This window comes from Rhipicephalus microplus, chromosome X, assembly GCF_043290135.1.
Source record: "Rhipicephalus microplus isolate Deutch F79 chromosome X, USDA_Rmic, whole genome shotgun sequence".
In the NCBI taxonomy this organism is placed as follows: domain Eukaryota; kingdom Metazoa; phylum Arthropoda; class Arachnida; order Ixodida; family Ixodidae; genus Rhipicephalus; species Rhipicephalus microplus.
Window position 1 is genome coordinate 168,093,062 of NC_134710.1, and position 20,596 is coordinate 168,113,657.

General features: G+C 44.1%; 1 protein-coding gene across 10 annotated transcripts in view; it reads left to right on the forward strand.

The window, feature by feature from the left end:
• Positions 1–20,596, forward strand: part of CYLD (ubiquitin carboxyl-terminal hydrolase CYLD) — a 125,517-nt gene that overhangs the window by 75,081 nt on the left and 29,840 nt on the right. For 9 of the 10 annotated variants that reach the window (XM_075878165.1, XM_037428536.2, XM_037428537.2 and 6 more), the window contains 4 exons: positions 628–865; positions 2,577–2,668; positions 14,303–14,366; positions 20,204–20,324. In XM_075878165.1, coding sequence (XP_075734280.1) covers positions 628–865; positions 2,577–2,668; positions 14,303–14,366; positions 20,204–20,324 — 515 coding nt within the window. Of the gene's footprint in view, positions 1–627; positions 866–2,576; positions 2,669–14,302; positions 14,367–17,192; positions 17,302–20,203; positions 20,325–20,596 lie in introns of those variants that run through there. The other variant, XM_075878164.1, reaches the window with a different exon arrangement.

The window sequence follows — 20,596 nt, forward strand, 5'->3', positions numbered from 1 at the left end:
AATGCTCAGTTGCATACACTGCATGTGTGTATGTGCACACAAAGTGCATTTCTCTCCTTCTACATTAAATATGTGTCAGTGCTGTTGCTTATATATGAGAATTCTGAGACTTTCCTTATGTGGGCGTTTCCCAACAGTGTGGTGTTTCCTGGCTAACTCTGAACTGTATTATAATGAACTTCGTTTGTACAAAACAATCGTGCCATGAAACATATCATTGAGAAGGCTCATTCTTTACATTAAATCATTGCATGTTCACTGAGTCTATTTTTTCTTCTTAGTACCCGCTATGGTTGCCATAGTGACTGAGGCACTCGGCTGCTGACCCTCAGGTCGCGGGATTAACTCCCGGCCTTGGCAGCCATATTTTCGGTGGAGGTGAAAAATGCTTGAGGCCTGTGTGCTTAGGTTTAGGTGCACGTTAAAGAACCCCAGGTGGTTGAAATTTCCGGAGCCCTTTACTAAGGCATCTGTCATTATCATATGGTCATTTTTGAACGTTAAGCCCCAACAACTGTTATTATTATTATCATTTCCTTCTTTGTGGAGAGATTACCTTTACAAGATGTACCTTCATCAATGTATGGACAATTATTTTTCTTTTCTTTTTTTTTTTTTTTTTTGCAGATGACCTTGTTTCAGTGCTGGGCCAAACGGCCGCTGATGTGGCAGAATTGTGTAACCAGAAACGTGGAATACAAGGACACCATAATTCATGCTACTTAGATGCCACGCTTTTTGCCATGTTTTCCTGCACTACCCTTTTTGATGACATTCTGAATCGAGACCGTGAACCTCATGACATACCGCAGTATGAGGAAATCCAGAAAGTGCTGCGTGATGACATTGTTAACACTCTTCGTCGGTACGTATGTGCTTGATGTGCTGCTAGTATATACAGTTGAATTCTGTGACAAATAAGCTTGTGGTCCTCACGAAACATATTTTATGGAAAATTCATAGATATGAACTTTACAGATACCTGAAACGTGTGCAGTTGATAGGAATGATGCTGACATTGGCAATCAGTTGTTGCTGGGCTGCTGTCATTGCTATCTCTGGTAGTCTTCAAGGATACCATACTTTTTTATGTGTGACCATCCCTTGCATATGAATGTACCCATCAACTTCAAGCGACGAAAAAATTTTAAACAAATCCTGGCACATTACCTGCACATATCAACCATGCAAATTAATTTGATGCCTTGATTATGCGACCCACTAGCAATGCTCAAAGATTGCAAGAACTTTGTTTTGTATTTGCACTTATTTTCAGTCACTAGTGTCACTTCTCCCGGCCTCACTTACTGCGAGTTCAATCTGTCACTATAACTGCTGCTCCCTTGTATTGGCTTGAAACAGTACCGTGAGGCCACCTTAAACATCAAAATTCACGTATTTGTATATCAAGCTTAATGCTGAATTTTCGATGCGAAGCAGCTCATGGTGGAGTTCGATTCAATGATGTGCGGTGTGACCACCCTTACTGTGCATGTGCAACAGTTGGCTCAAGCACTGCCAGAACATGCCAGCATGTTTGGGCCTGCGTAAATGGCTGTGTAAGAAGCTGTGGCCTCTCCCCTTTACTCTCTCAGCAATCACGTGATGGTGTCGGGGAACAAGATTCTGCAGACACGCAATGAACCCACATGCTCCCGCATGGTGTGGCGATGAACCCGCATTGCGTGCTCCAACAAGAGTTTGGAACGAGTAACAGAAAATACAGTAAATTCATGGTGTGCTCCACTTGCAAAGACGCGTTAACATTGAGAAAGGTGCCCGTGATGAACGGAACTTTAAGTCGACGCATGCGCTGCTTCACATGGTACTCATGGTTCCCTTTAGTGGGATATGGCATAGTAATTTCTTTTTTCTCTATTCTATTTGTGCGGATTGTATATCGGAAATTACGGTAGAGGTTTCTTGTGTTTTTGTTGAGTTATAAAAGTTTTCCTAACATTCATTTCTTGCATTTGGGACTTGTATGAGTACCTCTCAAGTACAAAATTTTTTCTTCCATTGATGGCAATGTTCATGCCTTTTTCATAAAAGATTTTCTGAAGAGTGAGATGCGAGTCCTCACAGAGTTCACTGTGCTTGTAACTTTGGTGCACTCAGTCCTCTGAAGCACCAAAGAGGCATAAAACTTTGTTGTCGAAAATTTCAATGACTATTTATGCACAAATAGAATATAGTTCAGGTAAATAGATTTTTGTTCTTTTATTACAGCCTTGCTTGTATCTGTAACATTGCTTGAGCCTGTAATTCTGATAATCTATCAAACCAATTTTGGCATCTCTGGAAGTTGGGAGGTTCAACTACACTGTAGATTGAGTGCCCCGAACTGTATATCTGTAGAGATATAAATATGTGTCACTACACCCTGAGTTAATATAAGAAATAAGTTAGTTGCACAACTGACTACCCCTCCACTTCATTGGTTGCAGTAAGCAGTTTGGCACAATTTCACTCTACTTCTAGCTGCAAAGCTGAATGTCTCTTGCTTTGGCAGTCTATTTCAGATAATTTTTACTTACCACTATACCACATTGACTGTTCTTGTTTTACTTTTTCAGCGACCGTTACGTGCCTAGCAAAAATGTTATGAGGCTTCGGCAGCTCCTTGATGATTTGGGATGTGTGTCAGGACTCACTACTGAAGAGAAAGGTGAGGATATGTTTACAGTATATCTAATACTGTGTTTTAATTTATAACCAACTTGACAAAGTAGTAATTTTGACGGACAAAATGTAATACTAAAACAAGGTCATAGTAGTCATCAGACTCATCTCCACAAGGCCATAATGGGCATCATTTCCTACGTTGTCAAACTTCTTGAGTATGCTGTTGCACGCTTTTAGCTGTGACATGCACTAGCTGTAGTCTTGTTTTAATGTCATGATCACTTTAGTTTCACTATGCAGTTGTTCATCACAATCAGCTGGTGTCTCGTATGTTTAACAGTTGTACTATACCTTATACACTAAAACCACATTAAAACAAAGTTGCATCTTGCAAGAAAATAAGTTCGTCATATCTGAAAATTTATTATAAAGGTTATTCCTAACATTGTATTTAGTGCTGTACTATTCTTAATTTACTCCATTATGTGCAATATTTTGTTTTATCTATGTTCGTTATATTGAGGTTTGAGTGTAACTCCTTTAGTCGTGAATTATGGTGCACTGTATGCGAATGCGTTAAGTTCACATGTCATGATTTCAAGGCACTCATTGTCACATTCCATGAAAGAAAATGAAGGAGTGTGTTGTTTTGCATTAGTTTCAGTAGTTAATGTTAATTAGCATCAAATTAAGTATCTAATTATGTTGCCACCAGTGAGCTTCAATCCTTGCATCAAAAGAATAAAATATAAGGCCCGAAATCCATGAACAGTTTATTTTTTGGGTGTAGTCATTTCGACCAAAGAAAAGAATATTCTTGACATTGCTTCTGGAATGCGGCGTGTCGATTGATTGTCAAGCGTCATAGTGTCTCCAGCAAGGTAAGCCTCTGCAGTAGATTGGAAAATGACCATTAGTTAACCACTCGAGAAGCCTGAACAAATGGATATACTGCAATTTAAGCCATTTCAAGGAACTTACAGTGCGTGTCGCACCTTTGAAGTTTATGTGTACAATTGTACACACAGCACCTGAGTGGGACAAATTTGATTTCTTGCTGCCTCAGTCGCAGTCATGAGTTTTAACATAGTACCCTAGGTACTACTGAATAAGTGTCACGCTTATGCTGATGCTGATGCCTGGTTCACTCATCTGGATGTCTGAAATGAATCGCAGAACCATATAATTTTAAAAACAAACACAAACAATATTACCAGCCAATTCACACGCACAAAAATACGCACACTCAGGAGAAACAAAAATGTCTTGATGCCTCGTGCTTCAACGTCTGCTGCTGTTTGCGTTCAGCTTGTTTTTGCACTTATAGTTCCAGTGCTGATCTAGTCTGCTGGTAGTCCCTCTTCCTGAGTGTGATGACGCCATGCCATTTTTGAGCTCAGCGTCATAAACGCATTATGTAGCAGGAGATTGGGGTAAGACATAGCCAGATCTTCCACAACTGTTGGCCTCTCCAAAGCAGCATCCCGGCTACTACGTTCTTTGCACGTGCCCCTTCTCCAAAATGGCATCACTGCGGGCTCTCTTCTTGTCTTCCCCTTTTATCCAATTCTTGCCTCGAAATTCTTCACTTGACTTTTCATCTTCTTTTTTTGACATTGTCATTCTTGACAACAGCACCCAATTTTCAAAGTTTTTGCTTCAGGAGAACTTTTGTTAGTACTGCCACTAGACATTGTACCGCACCGTACCACACATGCACAAAGTCTGACGCGTTAGTGCTTAAAATGGCTAAATAGTCATCAACAAACCTAAACACATAGACAATTTTTCTAAGGCAACTGCTGAATAGCCTGTCACATCAAGTTTTAATTTAATTGTCTACAACACAAAGGAAGTGTTTTTCGAGTGCCTCCACCCTTTATCATCGACCCATGGAGTTCCTGTTGAGGGCTTTATTAGAATATTAAACTTGCGGCTGCTTTTTTTTACCATAGTACCTGCTGGGGGTATGAGACAACTGGCAAGAAACTGGTGCTTCCATCTAGTCTGCTAACTCTAAGTTGGTGAAATGTGCAATTATTTCATCTTGTTTTGACAGTGTCCTAAAAAAAGTCATGTGAGCACAGGTTTGAACATAGCTTACAAAAACAAGCTAAATAACTGGGAGAAGCTGGCTATCCTGCACCATTACTGACATCTGTGGCTGAGGATTTACAGAGGCAATGCCAGGTTGGAGCGCACAGGGGGATTGCGCCTCCAGAAAAACCAAAAAATGTAGTTTTTCTGCCTCTGAGCGCCTTCAGGGTCTGTGTGGACGCGCAAATAAAAAAAAAATGGGTCAGCGACCACTTGCGCCATGCAGCATCGCAGTCGTTTTGCATGATGCATGTGCAATGCAATCTATTATATACCCTCGTCATGTGGTCAAGCGTACATCGGGCAGAGTGGCAGGTGCTTGAATGAAAGGCTCAAAGAGCACTATTATAATGTCAACACAGCCATTTCCAGCCATTTAGGGTTGCATTGCCAAAATTGTGGATGCATTTCATGCTTTTAAGATATGACATTGCTTAACCACTCATTGGACAAGAGGGCTCTAATAATAATCAAAGCTGCATGCATAGAAAAACTGGATAACGCATGCATAAGCATCTCATATATCACTAACACTGACTGAGAAAAAAAAGTGGCTTCTAGATTTGTTTTGCTAAATGAGTAAGTGATTGTTACGAGCAAACAACAATGGCACGAAATTGTTGAACAGTGTTATTTTTCAGTGTATGCTATATATTTGATGCACTGTGGCAATTAAAAATCACTTGTGAGTCAGTGCTTGTGTGTGTGCTTTTTTGTCCTCACCTTTTTGTGTTTACTTTTGTTACAATACTCTTCAGAAAATTTCTTGTTTTGTCAAGGATTTCTCTCTATCTCTTCCTTTCTCATAGTACTTGTTTGCCAGATCAATAGGGAGAGCACACGTTGGGTGCTCATGTTTGGGGAGCGATGCGGAATCTGCCTTTTCTACAATGCCGCGGTGCAGGCGCTCTTTCCTAGCGGAAAAGTCGCGAAACGAATCCTGGTCTTGAAGGCCTTTGTTCAAGCAATGCCAGTTTTCCCGGTCCCGACCATACCCTACCATAATGCCAGAGGGCAGCATAGGAAAATGGAAAAGGCGCATTAAGTGGAGGATGAATAGAGCATGCAATAGACTAGTTATTGTGTTGCGTGTGCTTGAAAGGTAGAGGCTCTTTATGATAATGATAATTTAAGCGACCACATAACAGCATAGAAGAAAGAAAGAAGCTTAGCAGCTGTCACAAAACGAGCGCTCAAAAAGGGCGCGCCGCCAAATTCTCGCGACAAAGCGCCGGAGAGACGCCGCGAGGTCAACGAAAAAAAAAAGAGAAAATAAACATCCAAAGGCTCCCCGGGTGCTCCGTGCCTCCCCTCTCGGAAGCGTAGGTACCTCCGGACATTGGCGGCCGAGCAAGCCCTGGAAAGTTCTCGATGAAAAGGGGCATGGTGATCCAGGGTTGTGTCATCTGTCGCGGACGGCCCTCGAACAGTCTCGCGCTTTCCCCAGCCTTCGCTGCGTATCGCGCCGACGAAATGATGAGAATTTTCTGGAATCTCGCACGGAAGGTATTTAACCGAGCAGAAGAGATGGGAGATCAGGAGAAGAAGGAAGTTCGCGCCAGTGTGCGTGGGGTTATTCCGCCGTGTCTGTCGGTGAAGGTTTTGTCCTTAGTGACAAAGCAGGAGAAGAAAGTATGCGCCAGAGTGCGTAGGGTGTTCCGCCGTGTCATCGGCGAAGGTTTTGTCTTCAGTGACAAAGCAGGAGAAGGAATTTCACGTCAGAGTGCGTAGGGTGTTCCGCTTTGTGGGCGAAGCCTTTTGTCTTCCGTGACAAAGGAGAAGAAGAGGATTTCCCCCTGAGGGGTGAAGACTCGTGCTACAGGCAAGAGTGTGTGTCTACCGCCAGCGAGCGAAGACACGTGGCAACAGCTGCGTGGGGGAAGCCGACGTGTTACCGGCGAAGAAGTTGGGTGCTTGAAGAGCGGCCAATTGAAGACGCGAGGTTTCCTGGAAGAGAAACTTCGGGGGCAGCAGAACGACAACAACGCTGGACTTTGAGTGAGTGATTCTCGGAAGAGTATCATTGAGACTTTTCTTCCAAGAACTTTGGACTGAATAAGTTTTCTAACTCTTTAGTCTTTAAGTGTCTTGGTTGTTCGATGCATGCGACTGCATTGTAGTGCGTATTGTTGTCTGTGTCCGTGTTTCGAGTGTGGCTGATTGTACTGTGTAGTACGTTGTTTGATTGGTGACATATTGTATTCAGCTATTGTCGAGTGCGCATCGTTTTGATTTGCCATAATTGAGAATATAATTTTGTTTTCTTTATCAACTCTCGGCTCTGACTTGTTCTTTGGGCCACAGCCGGTGTCCGCTGGCGCGCCAAATAGGACCACTTTTAAATTGTCCACGCTTTCGTGGTGCGGTTCGGGGGGCCGATACTTCGGCCCTTAAAATTAGCCCGGCGATCGCCTCCCTAATTAACGGGACCTGTGACAATTAATCTGGCATTTGCGACAGGACCTTTTTGGTGCATAGTGTGCCCAAGTAGTGAGAAAGAGCCTCGAGTTGTTGATACTGCTATCGGAACGATTTTGTGTGTTGCTCAGTGTTCTTGTTAACGAGTGTAGAGAAGTGTTCGGATAGTCTGATTTAGGCAGATTCTTTCTGCACACGGCAAGACTTCATTTGCGAGGCACAATGGATCTCGAAAAGTTAGTAGCTCTTGGTGAGAAGATGGGTCTTTCTGGCGCCGAACTACGGAAGTGGGTAAGCCAGAAGGAGAAAGAGGCGGTGGAGAGAGAGAGGTTGGCAGCTGAGAGGGACAAGGAAGAAAGAGAGCAACAATTGAAGTTGGAGTTGGAGAGAGAAAAGCTGGCAGCTGAAAGGGCGAAAGAAGAAAGAGAGCAGCAATTGAAGTTGGAGCTGGAGAAAGAAAGACTGGCAGCTGAGAGGGCGAAAGAAGAAAGAGAAGCGGAGATGGCTGAAAGAGAACGGCAGCGGCAGCACGAGATGGAACTCGAGCGGCTCCGTTTGCAACAGCGAAGTGAAACTCCGGTCCATGCTAGAGCTGAAAGCAGCGAACGGGAGGGCTTCCGCTTGAACCCAAGCAAGCTGCTCGTAGCGTTTGATGAAAGGAAGGACGACTTTGACGCGTACCTTCACAGATTTGAGACGATTGCGAGGAGCCAGAATTGGCCGGAACATCAATGGGCAACTGCTTTGAGTACTTGCTTGAGTGGCGAAGCGCTCAGTGTGTACGGTAGGCTGACGCCGACCAATGCAGCCAACTATGCAAAGGTGAAAGCTGCTTTACTGAAGCAATTTAGATTTACTGTGGAAGGTTTCCGGGACAGATTTCGGACAGGAAAGCCAGCTGATGGTGAGACGGCTACGCAGTATGGCGCCCGACTTTGCCATTATTTCAACAGATGGATCGAACTTTCAGGGACAGCGCAGGGGTACGATGAGCTTAGAGAGCTCCTAATTAGAGAACAATTTCTTACTAGTTGCCACCCAAGCCTGTCACTGTACTTGAAAGAGAAGAAGGCTGAGTCACTTGAAGGCATGCTTGAATTGGCCGACCAATTCTTGGAAGTGCAAGGTGGCACAAATTTGGCCAAGGTCAAGAATGAGTGTCCCGAAGATTCGACAAATTCGGCACCCGAACAAAAGAAGCGTGCAGCAGAGAGTGTTCCGCGATGTTTTCTGCGTTACCGAGTGGGTCACCGCGCTAACAGCTGTCGAACCAACTTCACGAGCCCTACGGTTGTAAAATGTTTCAAGTGTGGTCAGACTGGGCACAAAGCAGACGCTTGTCGTAACGGAGTGAGTCAAACTCACCAGGTATCCTGTGTGCAAGTGGCATCGATATCCGATGATAATGCCGTCACCGACGGATTCCTAGAGTTGAAAAATGGGGAGAAACTTCCTATTGTGGGTGCTGTAATGACAAAACAGCCAACCGGTGTTACGAAGGGAATGCGGATGCTGCCTGGAAAAGTTGCGGGCAAGAAGATTACGGTGTTAAGAGACGCCGGTAGCTCCACGGTTATCGTGCGGAGAAATTTGGTACGAGAAAGTGAGCTAACAGGAAAAACGAAACCAGTTTGCCTAATTGACAGCACGGTTCGGATGCTTCCCGAAGCAGAAATTGAGGTTGAAACCTCGTACTTCAGCGGGAAGGTTACTGCTCTATGCATGACGACCCCCCTGTACGACCTCATCATCGGAAACATCGATGGGGCGCGAGGGCCCAATGATCCAGAACGCTTGGAGGAAGACCCAAAGATAGAGCCCCCTGCCGACACAAGGACCGTGAGGTACAGCGGAGAAGCATCCCGTGACGGATCTCACTCGAGGCCAAGGTGAAGCCGCGGAGCAAGAGACAGTGAATGAGGAGATGATCGTGTTGAATGAGTTCACGTGCTGGGCAGCTGGACTTAAGTCGACACGACCTCAATCGACCGACAATGTAAAGATGACGGAGACGGCCAGCCAGGCCCAATGTCGTGACATGAACAAGCGGGTGAATATCCGAACAGGATCGGTTGAACGTTATCACCCGTTAACAGTGTCGGAAGTGACAACGATGGCTGAGACGCCGCCTCAGATACCGTCGTTGAAAGGGGCTCACCGGAAAAGAACGAGGAAAAACAAGAAGAGATCGAGCGAGCACCGCACGAAAGGGCACAAGCGCCGCTTGAAGTATGCAGGATAGGTGCTGAGGTGGAATCGGAATGTGTTTGGCAGGGCTGAGTGCCATATGTTGTGTTAACGTTGTTGTTATCCTGTGTCACAACTGTATGTCGAGTGGGCCAAAATTTTTGTTACGGTGATGTGATGTATAGTATTGTACAATTGTTGTAAAAACAAAACTTTGTACGTTTGTATTGTTTGGAATATGTGATGTAGTGTTGTACTCGTGTACCCGTGGCTATATTCTATGTGTTGTGAGATTGAATTGCAATGTACAATTGTAATGAGTGATCTATTGTGAATGTGTCGTGTCATGAGCGACGGACTATGTTATAGTCTTTGAGAGTGTGGGGACGGTTCGCACTCGTTTGTGTGGTTTTGAATATATGAGATAATATTCTTAAAGTGGGGGGCTGTGTCACAAAACGAGCGCAGTGTCACGAAACGAACCACCGCCCCGGGGCGTCGTGACACCGCCCGGGGCGGTGGACGCCGATCGCTCGGTAAGCTGCTGTGTGCGGCGAGCGATAGGGCCACCTCACAGAGTGGACGTCTCCTCGCGGCTGCCTCTTCTGCGCCTAGACTGGGTGCTGGGTGGATGCTGGTTGTTGCCGAGCGACTCATTAAGCCTAAGGCTCTGCGCAGCCGCCTGTCGCACTTGGCACAACTAGGTGGATCGTGGCGTTGAGGTGTTGCGCTCTGCTTCCCTCACTTTTTTTTTTCTTGTGAGCACGAGTTAGGAAAAGTGATTTTTGTTTTATTTTGATGGGCGTCTCGGCCGCCACCGATGTATTAGCTAGCAGTACTGACCAACGTACCACGTGGACGAAAAGCTCCAAGCTCCCTTCCCGAGGACCTGCTCGATTGTTTTCTTTCAAGTTTTCTTGTTGTTATTGATGTATTCAGCGGGAGGGATGTCATCCACGGCCGGCTGTCCTGCACATCGTCCGCGTCGCTGGCCAGGAATGCGGTCGTGAGGTCGGGCGAGGGAGATGCTTGGGACCTGCGCAACTGCCTGCAGTCAGGCGCCCTCGCGAGTGCTGGTCGCAACTGGAAGATGTGTCGGCGCTAGCGACAGATCGTCGCGCCGACGGCAACGTTGCTGTTGCGGGGCCGGTACTGAGGTGACGTCTAGCCGGACAGTGCAGCAGTATCGACCAGCGGCGGTGTCGTGGTGCAAGGACATTATAATCGTGCGATATCACTTTTTTCATTAAAGCTTGTGTAGCTAATTTTTTATTTCGGGATATGGTTTGATTTAAGGTTGAGAAAATGTGGGGGTGCTGACAACCCCCCTGTAAAGTTGTCTGCGCCGCGTGGCGCACGTGTCTCGCCCCAAGGCTTTATTTCGGTGGTGACCACCGCCGGGCGATAGATGGCGTTGTGTTCGCTTTGAGTGCCACTGTTGGTAGAGTAGTAGCGCCGGCGGTGGCCCCTGGCGGAAGGCAGGCCTTGGTGGTGGGCGAGGGTTGAGCGAGCCTCTTCTGGGCGTGGCGGCTGCCGCGAACGGTTGTCTGTAGCGTGGGTCCCCGGTGCTCAGCACCGCGAGCTTCGCGCCGGGGTCCCACGGGGAAAGTCATTCGCGCCGGGGTCCCACGTGGAAAGTGAAAGCGCCGGGGTCCCACGTGGAAAGTGAGAGCGCCGGGGTCCCACGTGGGTATGTGTTAGTGTGTGTTTATCATGTTATTGTGTGTTTAGTGTGTCATTGCGTTATGTTGTTTGTATGGTAGCGTGTTAATTAAAATTGATGTATCATTCAGCAGACGATATTGTCGTCTAAATTAGTTAATGAATGTATGTATGTTGTGTGCTTTGTACCGACCGCGTCTGCTGTGTCCGTTCACTCCAAGAGCGTGGCCTGGCGCGCGTTTGCCTCACGGAGACCCCACACGGTGAAGGTTTTGTCCTTAGTGACAAAGCAGGAGAAGAAGAAAGTATGCGCCAGAGTGTGTAGGGTGCTTCGCCGTGTCGTCGGCGAAGGTTTTGTCCTCAGTGACAAAGCAGGAGAAGGAATTTTTTCGCCAGAGTGCGTAGGGTGTTCCGCCTTGTGGGCAAAGCCTTTTGTCTTCCGTGACAAAGGAGAAGAAGAGGATTTCCACCTGAGGGGTGAAGACTCATGCTACAGGTAAGAGTGTGTGTCTACCGCCAGCGAGCGAAGACGTGTGGCAACAGCTGCGTCTGGGAAGCCGACGTGTTACCGGCAAAGAAGTTGGGTGCTTGGAGAGCGGCCAATTGAAGACGCGAGGTTTTCTGGAAGAGAAACTTCGGGGGCAGCGGAACGACAACAACGCTGGACTTTGAGTGAATGATTCTCGGAAGAGTATCATCCAGACTTTTCTTCCAAGAACTTTGGACTGCATAAGTTTTCTAACTCTTTAGTCTTTAAGTGTCTTGGTTGTTTGATGCATGCGACTGCATTGTAGTGCGTATTGTTGTCTGTGTCCGTGTTTTGGGTGTGGCTGATTGTACTGTGTAGTACGTTGTTTGATTGGTGACATATTGTATTCAACTATTGTCGTGTGTGCATCGTTTTGATTTGCCATAATTGAGAATATAATTTTGTTTTGTTTATCAACTCTCCGCTCTGACTTGTTCTTTGGGCCACAGCCGGCGTCCGCTGGCGCGCCAAATAGGACCACTTCTAAATTGTCCACGCTTTCGTGGCCCCGCCGTGGTGGTCTAGTGGCTAAAGTACTCGGCTGCTGACCCGCAGGTCGCGGGATCGAATCCCTGCTGCGGCGGTTGCATTTCCGATGGAGGCGGAAATGTTGTAGGCCCGTGTGCTCAGATTTGGGTGCACGTTAAAGAACCCCAGGTGGTCGAAATTCCCGGAGCCCTCCACTACGGCGTCTCTCATAATCATATGGTGGTTTTGGGACGTTAAACCCCACTTATCAATCATCAAAATCATCCACGCTTTCGTGGTGCGGTTCGGGGGGCCGATACTTCGGCCCTTGAAGTTAGCCCGGCAATCGCCTCCCTAATTTATGGGACCCGTGACAGCAGCTCCATTGTAAAATTGAGAAAATTCTATCATTTCTTGCAACCTAACTTCCAGCTTGCACATCATAAGCACTTGTTATGCTAAAGGCTGTAATGATGACACATTGGGGAATGAATTTTGCATGCATGTCTGTCATGATTCACTTTTGATCACAAAATGACGACTTATTTAATGCGCATTCATGAGACCTCCATTGGAAATATCTTGGTGAAAAGAATTTTTTAGTACAGTAAAAGGTCAAACTCAAAGGGGACAATAAGATTGTTTGAATTAAGTGGAGTTCGAATTAGCAGGCGGGCACTATAATGAACGAATATCATGCCACACGGTGCGTGCAGAACCTGAAGAAGCCACTTCTAGGCTCTATATCGCAAATTAAGTTCACAAAGCTCTAACAGCGAATGGAAAGAAGCACCGACATGCACTCATGTGAGCACTCAGCTTTTATGTCAAAATATATGATGCTATTTATGCTTCATAGCATGTTTATTTGTATAGCATAAATAATGCAATAAAAATTAAAATTAATCAGTATACAATTAGCACTTGCTAGCATTTCTTCTGTCGCATCTCCGTGAGCACCGTTTGCAGCTTCCCCAAAAGCTCCAACGCAGCGTCTAAATTCTCATCTGCTGAGAAATGCTTCTGTTTTAGTGTTTTGAATATCTAGTAAATATGGTTTGGTTTTGTTTTGCAAAACATTGTGATCACTCAGAGCTTACCTCTGCAAGGAGGAATTTATAATTGTGGATGCTGACGCATCCAAATTATGTTTACCTTCACAGAAATAGACAGGGCGCGGCCGGGACCAGGGCATCAGTTTTCATGAACTCTGAGTCTGAATTAATTTGAATTAAGAAGCTTTTACAGTAGTGTGAAGAAATCATGCTTGCTCTAATGTGCTTGCATTATTATTTTTTTGTATTAGCAATATTTACGTAAATATTTTGTCTTAAAGCAGTGGTTCTCAACCATAAAGGTGTCGGGGACCCCTTGTGGACTGGTGGAAGTGGTGGGGGACCCCTTGCAGCGGAGGGGAAGGAGGGGGCTACATATGTAAATTAACACAACTGAAGCATGAAACAAGTGCCTTTTATTGCTACCAAAAACATCAAACAAGCGTGCCACATCACTTCATTTTGGACAGTTCATCAATACGTGGCACAGTCACGCTTAAAGAAAAATGCGGGTGAAAGTTTCGCAGATCATACGAATGGCTTCGCGGACCCCCATTTGAGAACCACTGTCTTAAAGGGTTACTGTCATTTTTTTACTAGTATATTCATTTTCGGCATTAAAGAAAGGTTTGAAATCTGAAACAACAAAAAAGACACTGTAACTCCTCAAAATACCCTGCTTAATTTAATATTGCAGATTCTCTACAGCCAGCTTCACTATCATTTCCATAGTCTATACTGAATCATGTTATGACCGAGGAGGCAGTCATCGTGTGGTAGCAGCATAGTGCAGCATTTTGATGCATGTCTTAGCTACTTTGTGCCTGTACTTGGTCAGTGTTCTCACAGTGCAGCTAACTAAATGTCAGTTCACTGACATTTAGTAGTAAGCTTAGTGTAGTAAGCTCAGTAAGTAGGTCAGTATACTCACGGTGCAGCTTACTAAACCAGTGGGATAGAGGTACTTCATTCAGGCTGACTTTTTCATTGTTCTGCCATTAAAGTCTTCCCTCCCTCTTGCTGAAGGCTTTGCGTGTCAGCTCTTGTAGAGCTTGGCATCAACAGTCATTGCTTGTCAAAGACGGTGCTGGGTAACGTACTCTAGTGTTAGTGACATGAAATTTTATTTTGAATGTAAAAAAATCTGTGCCTTATGGATTTTGCCACAGATTGCTTTTAACCTTGTGGTTTCAATGACCACTTTATTTCTTACTTTTTTTATTGTTTAAGAAGGTTGAGCATGAACTATTTTTTCTTACAGATCCTGAAGAGTTTTTAAATTCATTATTCCATGCATTAAGTGTGAAGCCATTTTTAAAGCTAAGGTGAGTATTGTTCAATATAGATAGTAAATTTTCTTGTTTTCTTTGTGTGCCTTTAGCTTTGTCTGGCTTAGGGATTCAAAAATTTTACATGGTAATGGGGGTTCAATCTTATGCTTACACACAACCAATTTGAACGTTTAACCTTAGGAAATTTAATGACAAATGTCATTGATATCTACAACTGCCTTTGATGAAAGCTGAAGGACTTGCTTCTCTCCACTGTGCAGATAAAATTAGTGTGTTTTGTTATTGCAAGTGCCTGTTAACATCTAGATACATTTTTTCATGTGCAGCAGTATAGCAACAACAAAGTTGTTGGCCATTCTTGGCCCTTGTATAAAATATATCAGTAAACGTCAATGTCCCATTCATTGGCATGACTGTGCAGCATCTTGTTCTTTCTTTTTTCTTTGAACAAAAAAAAAATACAGGCAATTTTTATGCTTTAATGTGCTCCTCCAATATACTTTTTGGTATGTGGTTATGTATGAACAATAAATGAACCTTACAAATCATTATTCAAGCTGTTAACTTTTTTATATGTTCACTAAGCTTTGTATGATGTGAGAAAATTTATATCTCCTCTTTCTTGACTTCATAGATGTATCCATGCTGCAAAATATTAGCAATATGGATGTGTATGTACACTTTGCATTTCTTTTTTAACTGATCCTTTTTACATAGTAATACAATTCTACAGGAGCATGCGAGATTGGCTGCTCAGAGTAGACTTTGTTACCAATCACAGACACCACCAATGGCACCTCCAGAAACTAAATTGGCACTTCTGGCTAAAAATGCCACTCAGGCCTCCAGCTAATGCCCAGGGCAATAGAAGCGACAGAGCAGCCCCTGCCTTAAAAATTCCGTGACAGTAGCCCAGCTCCCCTCATCAAAATGAGCTTGGTCAAAATAAGCTTGGTCTTCACTGACCCCACACTACCCGGAGAGGCCTCTCATCAACCCAACAACAGTGAGCTGGGCAGGGGTAGTCTGCTGGAACAGCAACTTCTCACAAGACACTAACAGCTCTCTTATTAAATATTTGCCTAATCAGAATGAAATGCTTGAAAATAAAATCAAGCAGCTCAAAGAAATGCTTGAAACCCGCCATTAGACAGTTATAGTTTACCATTAGCGTGATAGCAGAGGTTAAAGGAATGACGTTGCCGTGCAGCAAACATTCGTTGCAGACAGCATCTTATAATTTAGTGGGATAGCGTTTACGTGGTCATTATGTGGCTTATGTGCCCCAGCTCGGATGGTGGCGCCACTTGTCGGAGGGTTGACAAGTAATAACAGTGAAAAGGAAAATGAGAATGTCTGCCTGTGTCACCGCGCGAAGCATTGTTACAAATATATTTTAGCAATAGTAATAGTAAATAAATATGAACCACACACCAAACGCAAAAACATTTATGTTGCCGATTTGTTTACATCAATCTTGTAGCTAGGCCTAGAAACGTTCGAAATGGGAAGCTATATTAAAACTGCGCCAACTTATCCACAATACTCAGTCATCGAAGCTAACTGAAGGCAAGCAAAGCCACTTTGAACAGTCATTTGTAGTGAACGCAGCAAGCAATGTAAACGAAAATGGTAGGTGTAACCTTAAGAGACAAGAAGAGAGCAGAGTGGGTCAGGGAACAAACCGGGGTTAAGGATATCATAGTTGAAATCAAGAAGAGGAAATTGACATGGGGCGGGCACGTAGCGCGTAGACAGGACAACTGCTGGTCATTAAGGGTAGCTAACTGGATTCCCAGAGAAGGCAGATGGGTTAGGGGGAAACAGAAAGTTAAGTGGGGAGATGAGATTAAGAAGTTTGCGGGTATAAAATGGCAGCAGCAAGAACAGGACCGAGTTGACTGGCAAGACATGGGAGAAGCCTTTGTCCTGCAGTGGACGTAGTCAGGCTGATGATGATGATATGGCGAACATAGTGAATCTTTCAACAACTATGCCAAAATCACTTTAAAGCGAGTGTCCAAAAGCGCCGCCATGTTTTACGTACACCTACACTAACACATTAACGTTAAACTGAAATCTGAAAACTAGAGCGCGTACGGTAAGCGGTACAGGTAACGTACGTATCTGCGCATTCACTCTTTGATTCTACTATCACGGTACGCCCGGTATCCCGGTAAGCTTGGTATACTATAACTGTCTATTGATGTCTATGAAACTCTATGATATCTATGAAGCGTCACGGGAAACACACAGGAATGCTATTCTACCTTAATACAACACTTTACTATACCCTCACAGAAAAGACCAACGTAGCCATGCTACTAGTAAGACATTTTACAGCTAAATTGGACACATTTAGTTGTACTGACATCTTTCACAATTTCATGATTCTGCTTCAAAACCTCAAACAATCCCACTATATGCGTTTAATATTTATAGCTGTCCAAATACTCAAAGGCCTCCTGCAACACTTTTTGAGCACGGTCAGAAAACACTGCCGATCGGTAGTAGAGGCATCCGAGAACATGCGAGCCAAATGTTATAGCGCAGCACGAGGCCTGGATTCACAATAAATTATCAGTCAGCTAAAAATTGCTTTCTCTCCCATCGACAAATGACGGAAGATGCTCAAAAATCACTCGTAGAATGCCCATCTATCAGCCATTGGCTGATTTGAACATGGCACGCTCTGTCGTTACAGAGATTGCCACAAAAGGCCGTCACTTGTCCACGCGTATGCGCGATCGCACTGAAAAAGTCGCGTATTCGAAGAAAAAAAGAAAAGAAAAAAAGTGCTCAAGGTCACGAGGTGCGCGTGATGTATTTTGTTTGTCCCTCCCATTCCTCCCTGCTTAGTTTCCAGCGCTTCCGTCAGGACAAGAGTGAACGCATTGCAGTGTGTGACAAATCTTTGCAACTCCGCTCGTACTGGACGGATTCTTAAAGTTGTTGCGCCGTCGAATTGGTGAGGCAATAAGCTCTTCCATTGAATAATTTCATGGTTACTCAAAAAAGTCTTTCAGGGCCCCTTTAACACTTTGAGCAAATGCTTGCAGAAGCCAAAGCTAATGCAAATAAATAGCCACTAGTCAGGGTAACTTCGATGCCTCCCCTCTCCCCGCCCCCGTTTCAAATGTGGGGTCATTTTGGGTCGCTTCACATCCACCTCCTGAAGGAGATAGCTATGGCAGCACATACAGAGTCGGGGTTTCACTATACCTAATAGCTTTACTGTCTCTACCTGGCTAAAAAATAGCGTGAATACAAATACATCCCCGAGCTTACCCTAACTTTGCCACATTACTCGGGAGACTTAGTGCAACCTTCAAAATAACTTGGGAAGCGACTATATTGTCGTGAAACTCACGCGGTCTTTTAAGCTCCGACTGCTAGCCACAAAACTACTACGTCTGGCCAATTGGACAGAGTTCATGAAATCTCGCACCAGCCTTCACAAAGAAGACATCACAGACATAAAGCAATGGGTGAACTCCTTACAAGCAGAATTTTATGCCACCATTATACCGCAAGGCACCGCTTTGGCTACAATTGATTCGAACCATCTACATATGTGGGAAGCGAAGCAAGCTCGGCTCAAGAAATGGTTAACAGCCCATTACAACTACAAACTCCAAATCAAAATTGCTAAATTAGACTGTCAGATCCAGCAACACGCTACTGAATTGGCAGCGCAGCAATAGACACAGATATGTGGAGGAACACATATGGTTGTCTTGGCACTAAGAAGACCTGTTTATATTGCTCTAACATCTGTTTGATCCCGTCACGTCTAGGGCTCATAAAAACTGCCACATCAATAAGCTACTAGATGAACATGCATTGGACCACCAAAGCAAATGTTCAGCAACCTGGCCTCCAGTTGTATGACTCCTCCTTTGCCAAACCCCATGCCCTGTTATGCTGTTGATCCAAACAAGGCACTTTGCAAGCCCGTCACTTAACCAAAGTTTCGACATGCTCTCAACAAATGTGAGCAACTGCAGCATCTGGCACAGACTGTGACAAATGAGGCACTTCTCAATATTAATGACCAGTCAATGTACGAACTCACAGGATATTGCAGCCACTACCTCAAAAAGGGCGAGATACTCCAACAATAGAAAGTAGCCAAGGTAATCTTCGGATCCAAGCCAAATAAGCCAATTCACATTGATAACTTCTGTCCGTTCTCTCTCTCACTTCGTGCTTAGGGAAGATTATGCAGCATGTAATCCACCTACGTCTCACCAAATACATGCAAAATAATCACTTCTCTTCGGAGATGACTGGCTTTCTCAGCTATCTTTCATGTCAGGGTGTCATGCTAAGACTTGAACTAGAAATTATCTAACTGGGTGATGGTCGTTATACACGAGCGTTGCTAGGCTTTTACCTCTAAAAAGGCTTAAATAATGTGTCCTTTATAATCATTCTGTACGAACTTAAAAGTATAAACTATGGAGAGTAGACCTACCATTATATGCGCAGCTTTCCACGAATTGCATTGCGACACTCCAGTTAGGCAGCGAACAGTCTGGTAAAATAAGTTTAGGAAGCAGTGGTATGTTCCAGAGGACAGTACTGTTCCTTATCCTCTTTGTTCTGGCCATAGACTGTTAAGTTCTTGAAGGTTCCAGACCTCCAGTTTGCATTGTACATGGATCATATTATGCTGTTATTATGCAATATTAATGGGCACATTCAAGGCACCCTCTCAGCAGCAACTTACGCGATCATGCAAGTAGACTATGACTAGAATCTCAGGTGCTCCCCAACAAAGCAGAGTGTCTCCTTCTTTCCACCTATCAGAGGTTTCGAGACATCACCCCCAAATATTCATTTTACACTTGGACACCGTGTTCGCCCTGAAATTGGTCGATAGGTGGCAGCACCATCACCGTCCGTGTGCTCAGATTTGGGTGCACATTAAAGAACCCCAGGTGGTCGAAATTTCCGGAGCCCTCCACTACGGCATCTCTCATAATCATATGGTGGTTTTGGGACGTTAAACCCCACATATCAATCAATCAGCACCATCACCGCACCAGCGTAGATTGGTAGTTTGCGGCGCTTGTACAATTGTACACAGTAGCGCTTCATTGTGAGTGGTTTTGCGCTGGTTATTGTTGAACAAAACATGTTAACTGCAGTCTACTGGTAGTATGTGTATTCTCCATTGTTGAATCGATGCACAAAGCCCATCCAATGTTACTATAGTAAGAGAAGTGCAATCTGATAGGATGCTTGCCCATAGTGATAGTATGCGTGTTCACACTACGTGACGGTGCTTGTTCTATCATTTGTGTGTGTTTAGCTTGTGTGCTGCCTAAGATGAACCTCTGTAGCACAACTGAACTACTAAAATATTTACTTCTTGCTCATCTAGATACAAAGAAAAAGGAAGAAAGCCCATGTTTCTGTGCGAGAAGTTCAGTGGCATTGTTTGCAAAAATAGGAACCTTTTTTTATCCAGTTCTCCGTGAAATATAAGACAATCGATAAGTTTAGTCTGGACACTTACTTGGCTGAAAGTGCTTTGCGCTATGGAGATGTTTAACACATACGCACTTGTTTTTATTCCAGTAACAGTATAAAAAAGTAACAGTTCCGCAGGCACCTTTGTTCGTCTGGTTATCTGCATGAAAATGATACAGAAAATGTCTCATTATTTTATGGGACAAAAGTGTTCCTGTTTTCAAGCAAATAATGTCTGCTGCCTTCTATTAAACATAAGATGAGGTGGATGTGAGAGCTTTCCTGTCTTTTGTTGCATGTATTGTGTGAGTATTTTATGTGAGGGATCATTTTGCAAAGGTAGTGCATAATTTTTTAGGACCACTGTATTCATTATTTTTTTTTTCTTTCAGCTCACAACAAGAGACACACCTTTATCAACTGTTTGTGGCTAAAAATGAGCTGCTGGAAATTCCTACTGTGCAGCAGCTTTTTCACCAGTCCATTTATGAATGCAAGCTAAAGTTCCAGAGGGTGAGCTGTTCTTGACTTTTTGGCTATTTTTTCCATCTGACCTGTTTGTAAAATGCTCTGAGTACTTTCTCTGCAGTCTCAATTAAATTTTTAAGTGAATTGTAGTTTTTGCATGTGTCTGCATAGTACTGCAAAAAAAAAAAAAACTTTTTTTTTTTGTTTCATCCAAGACTGTTCTTTTTAAATGTTCTCTTTTGTCAGTTATTGCAAGATTTTTTTTATACATGACTGGATGATCTAAGCTACAGAAAAGCAAAGCCAAGCTACGTGCC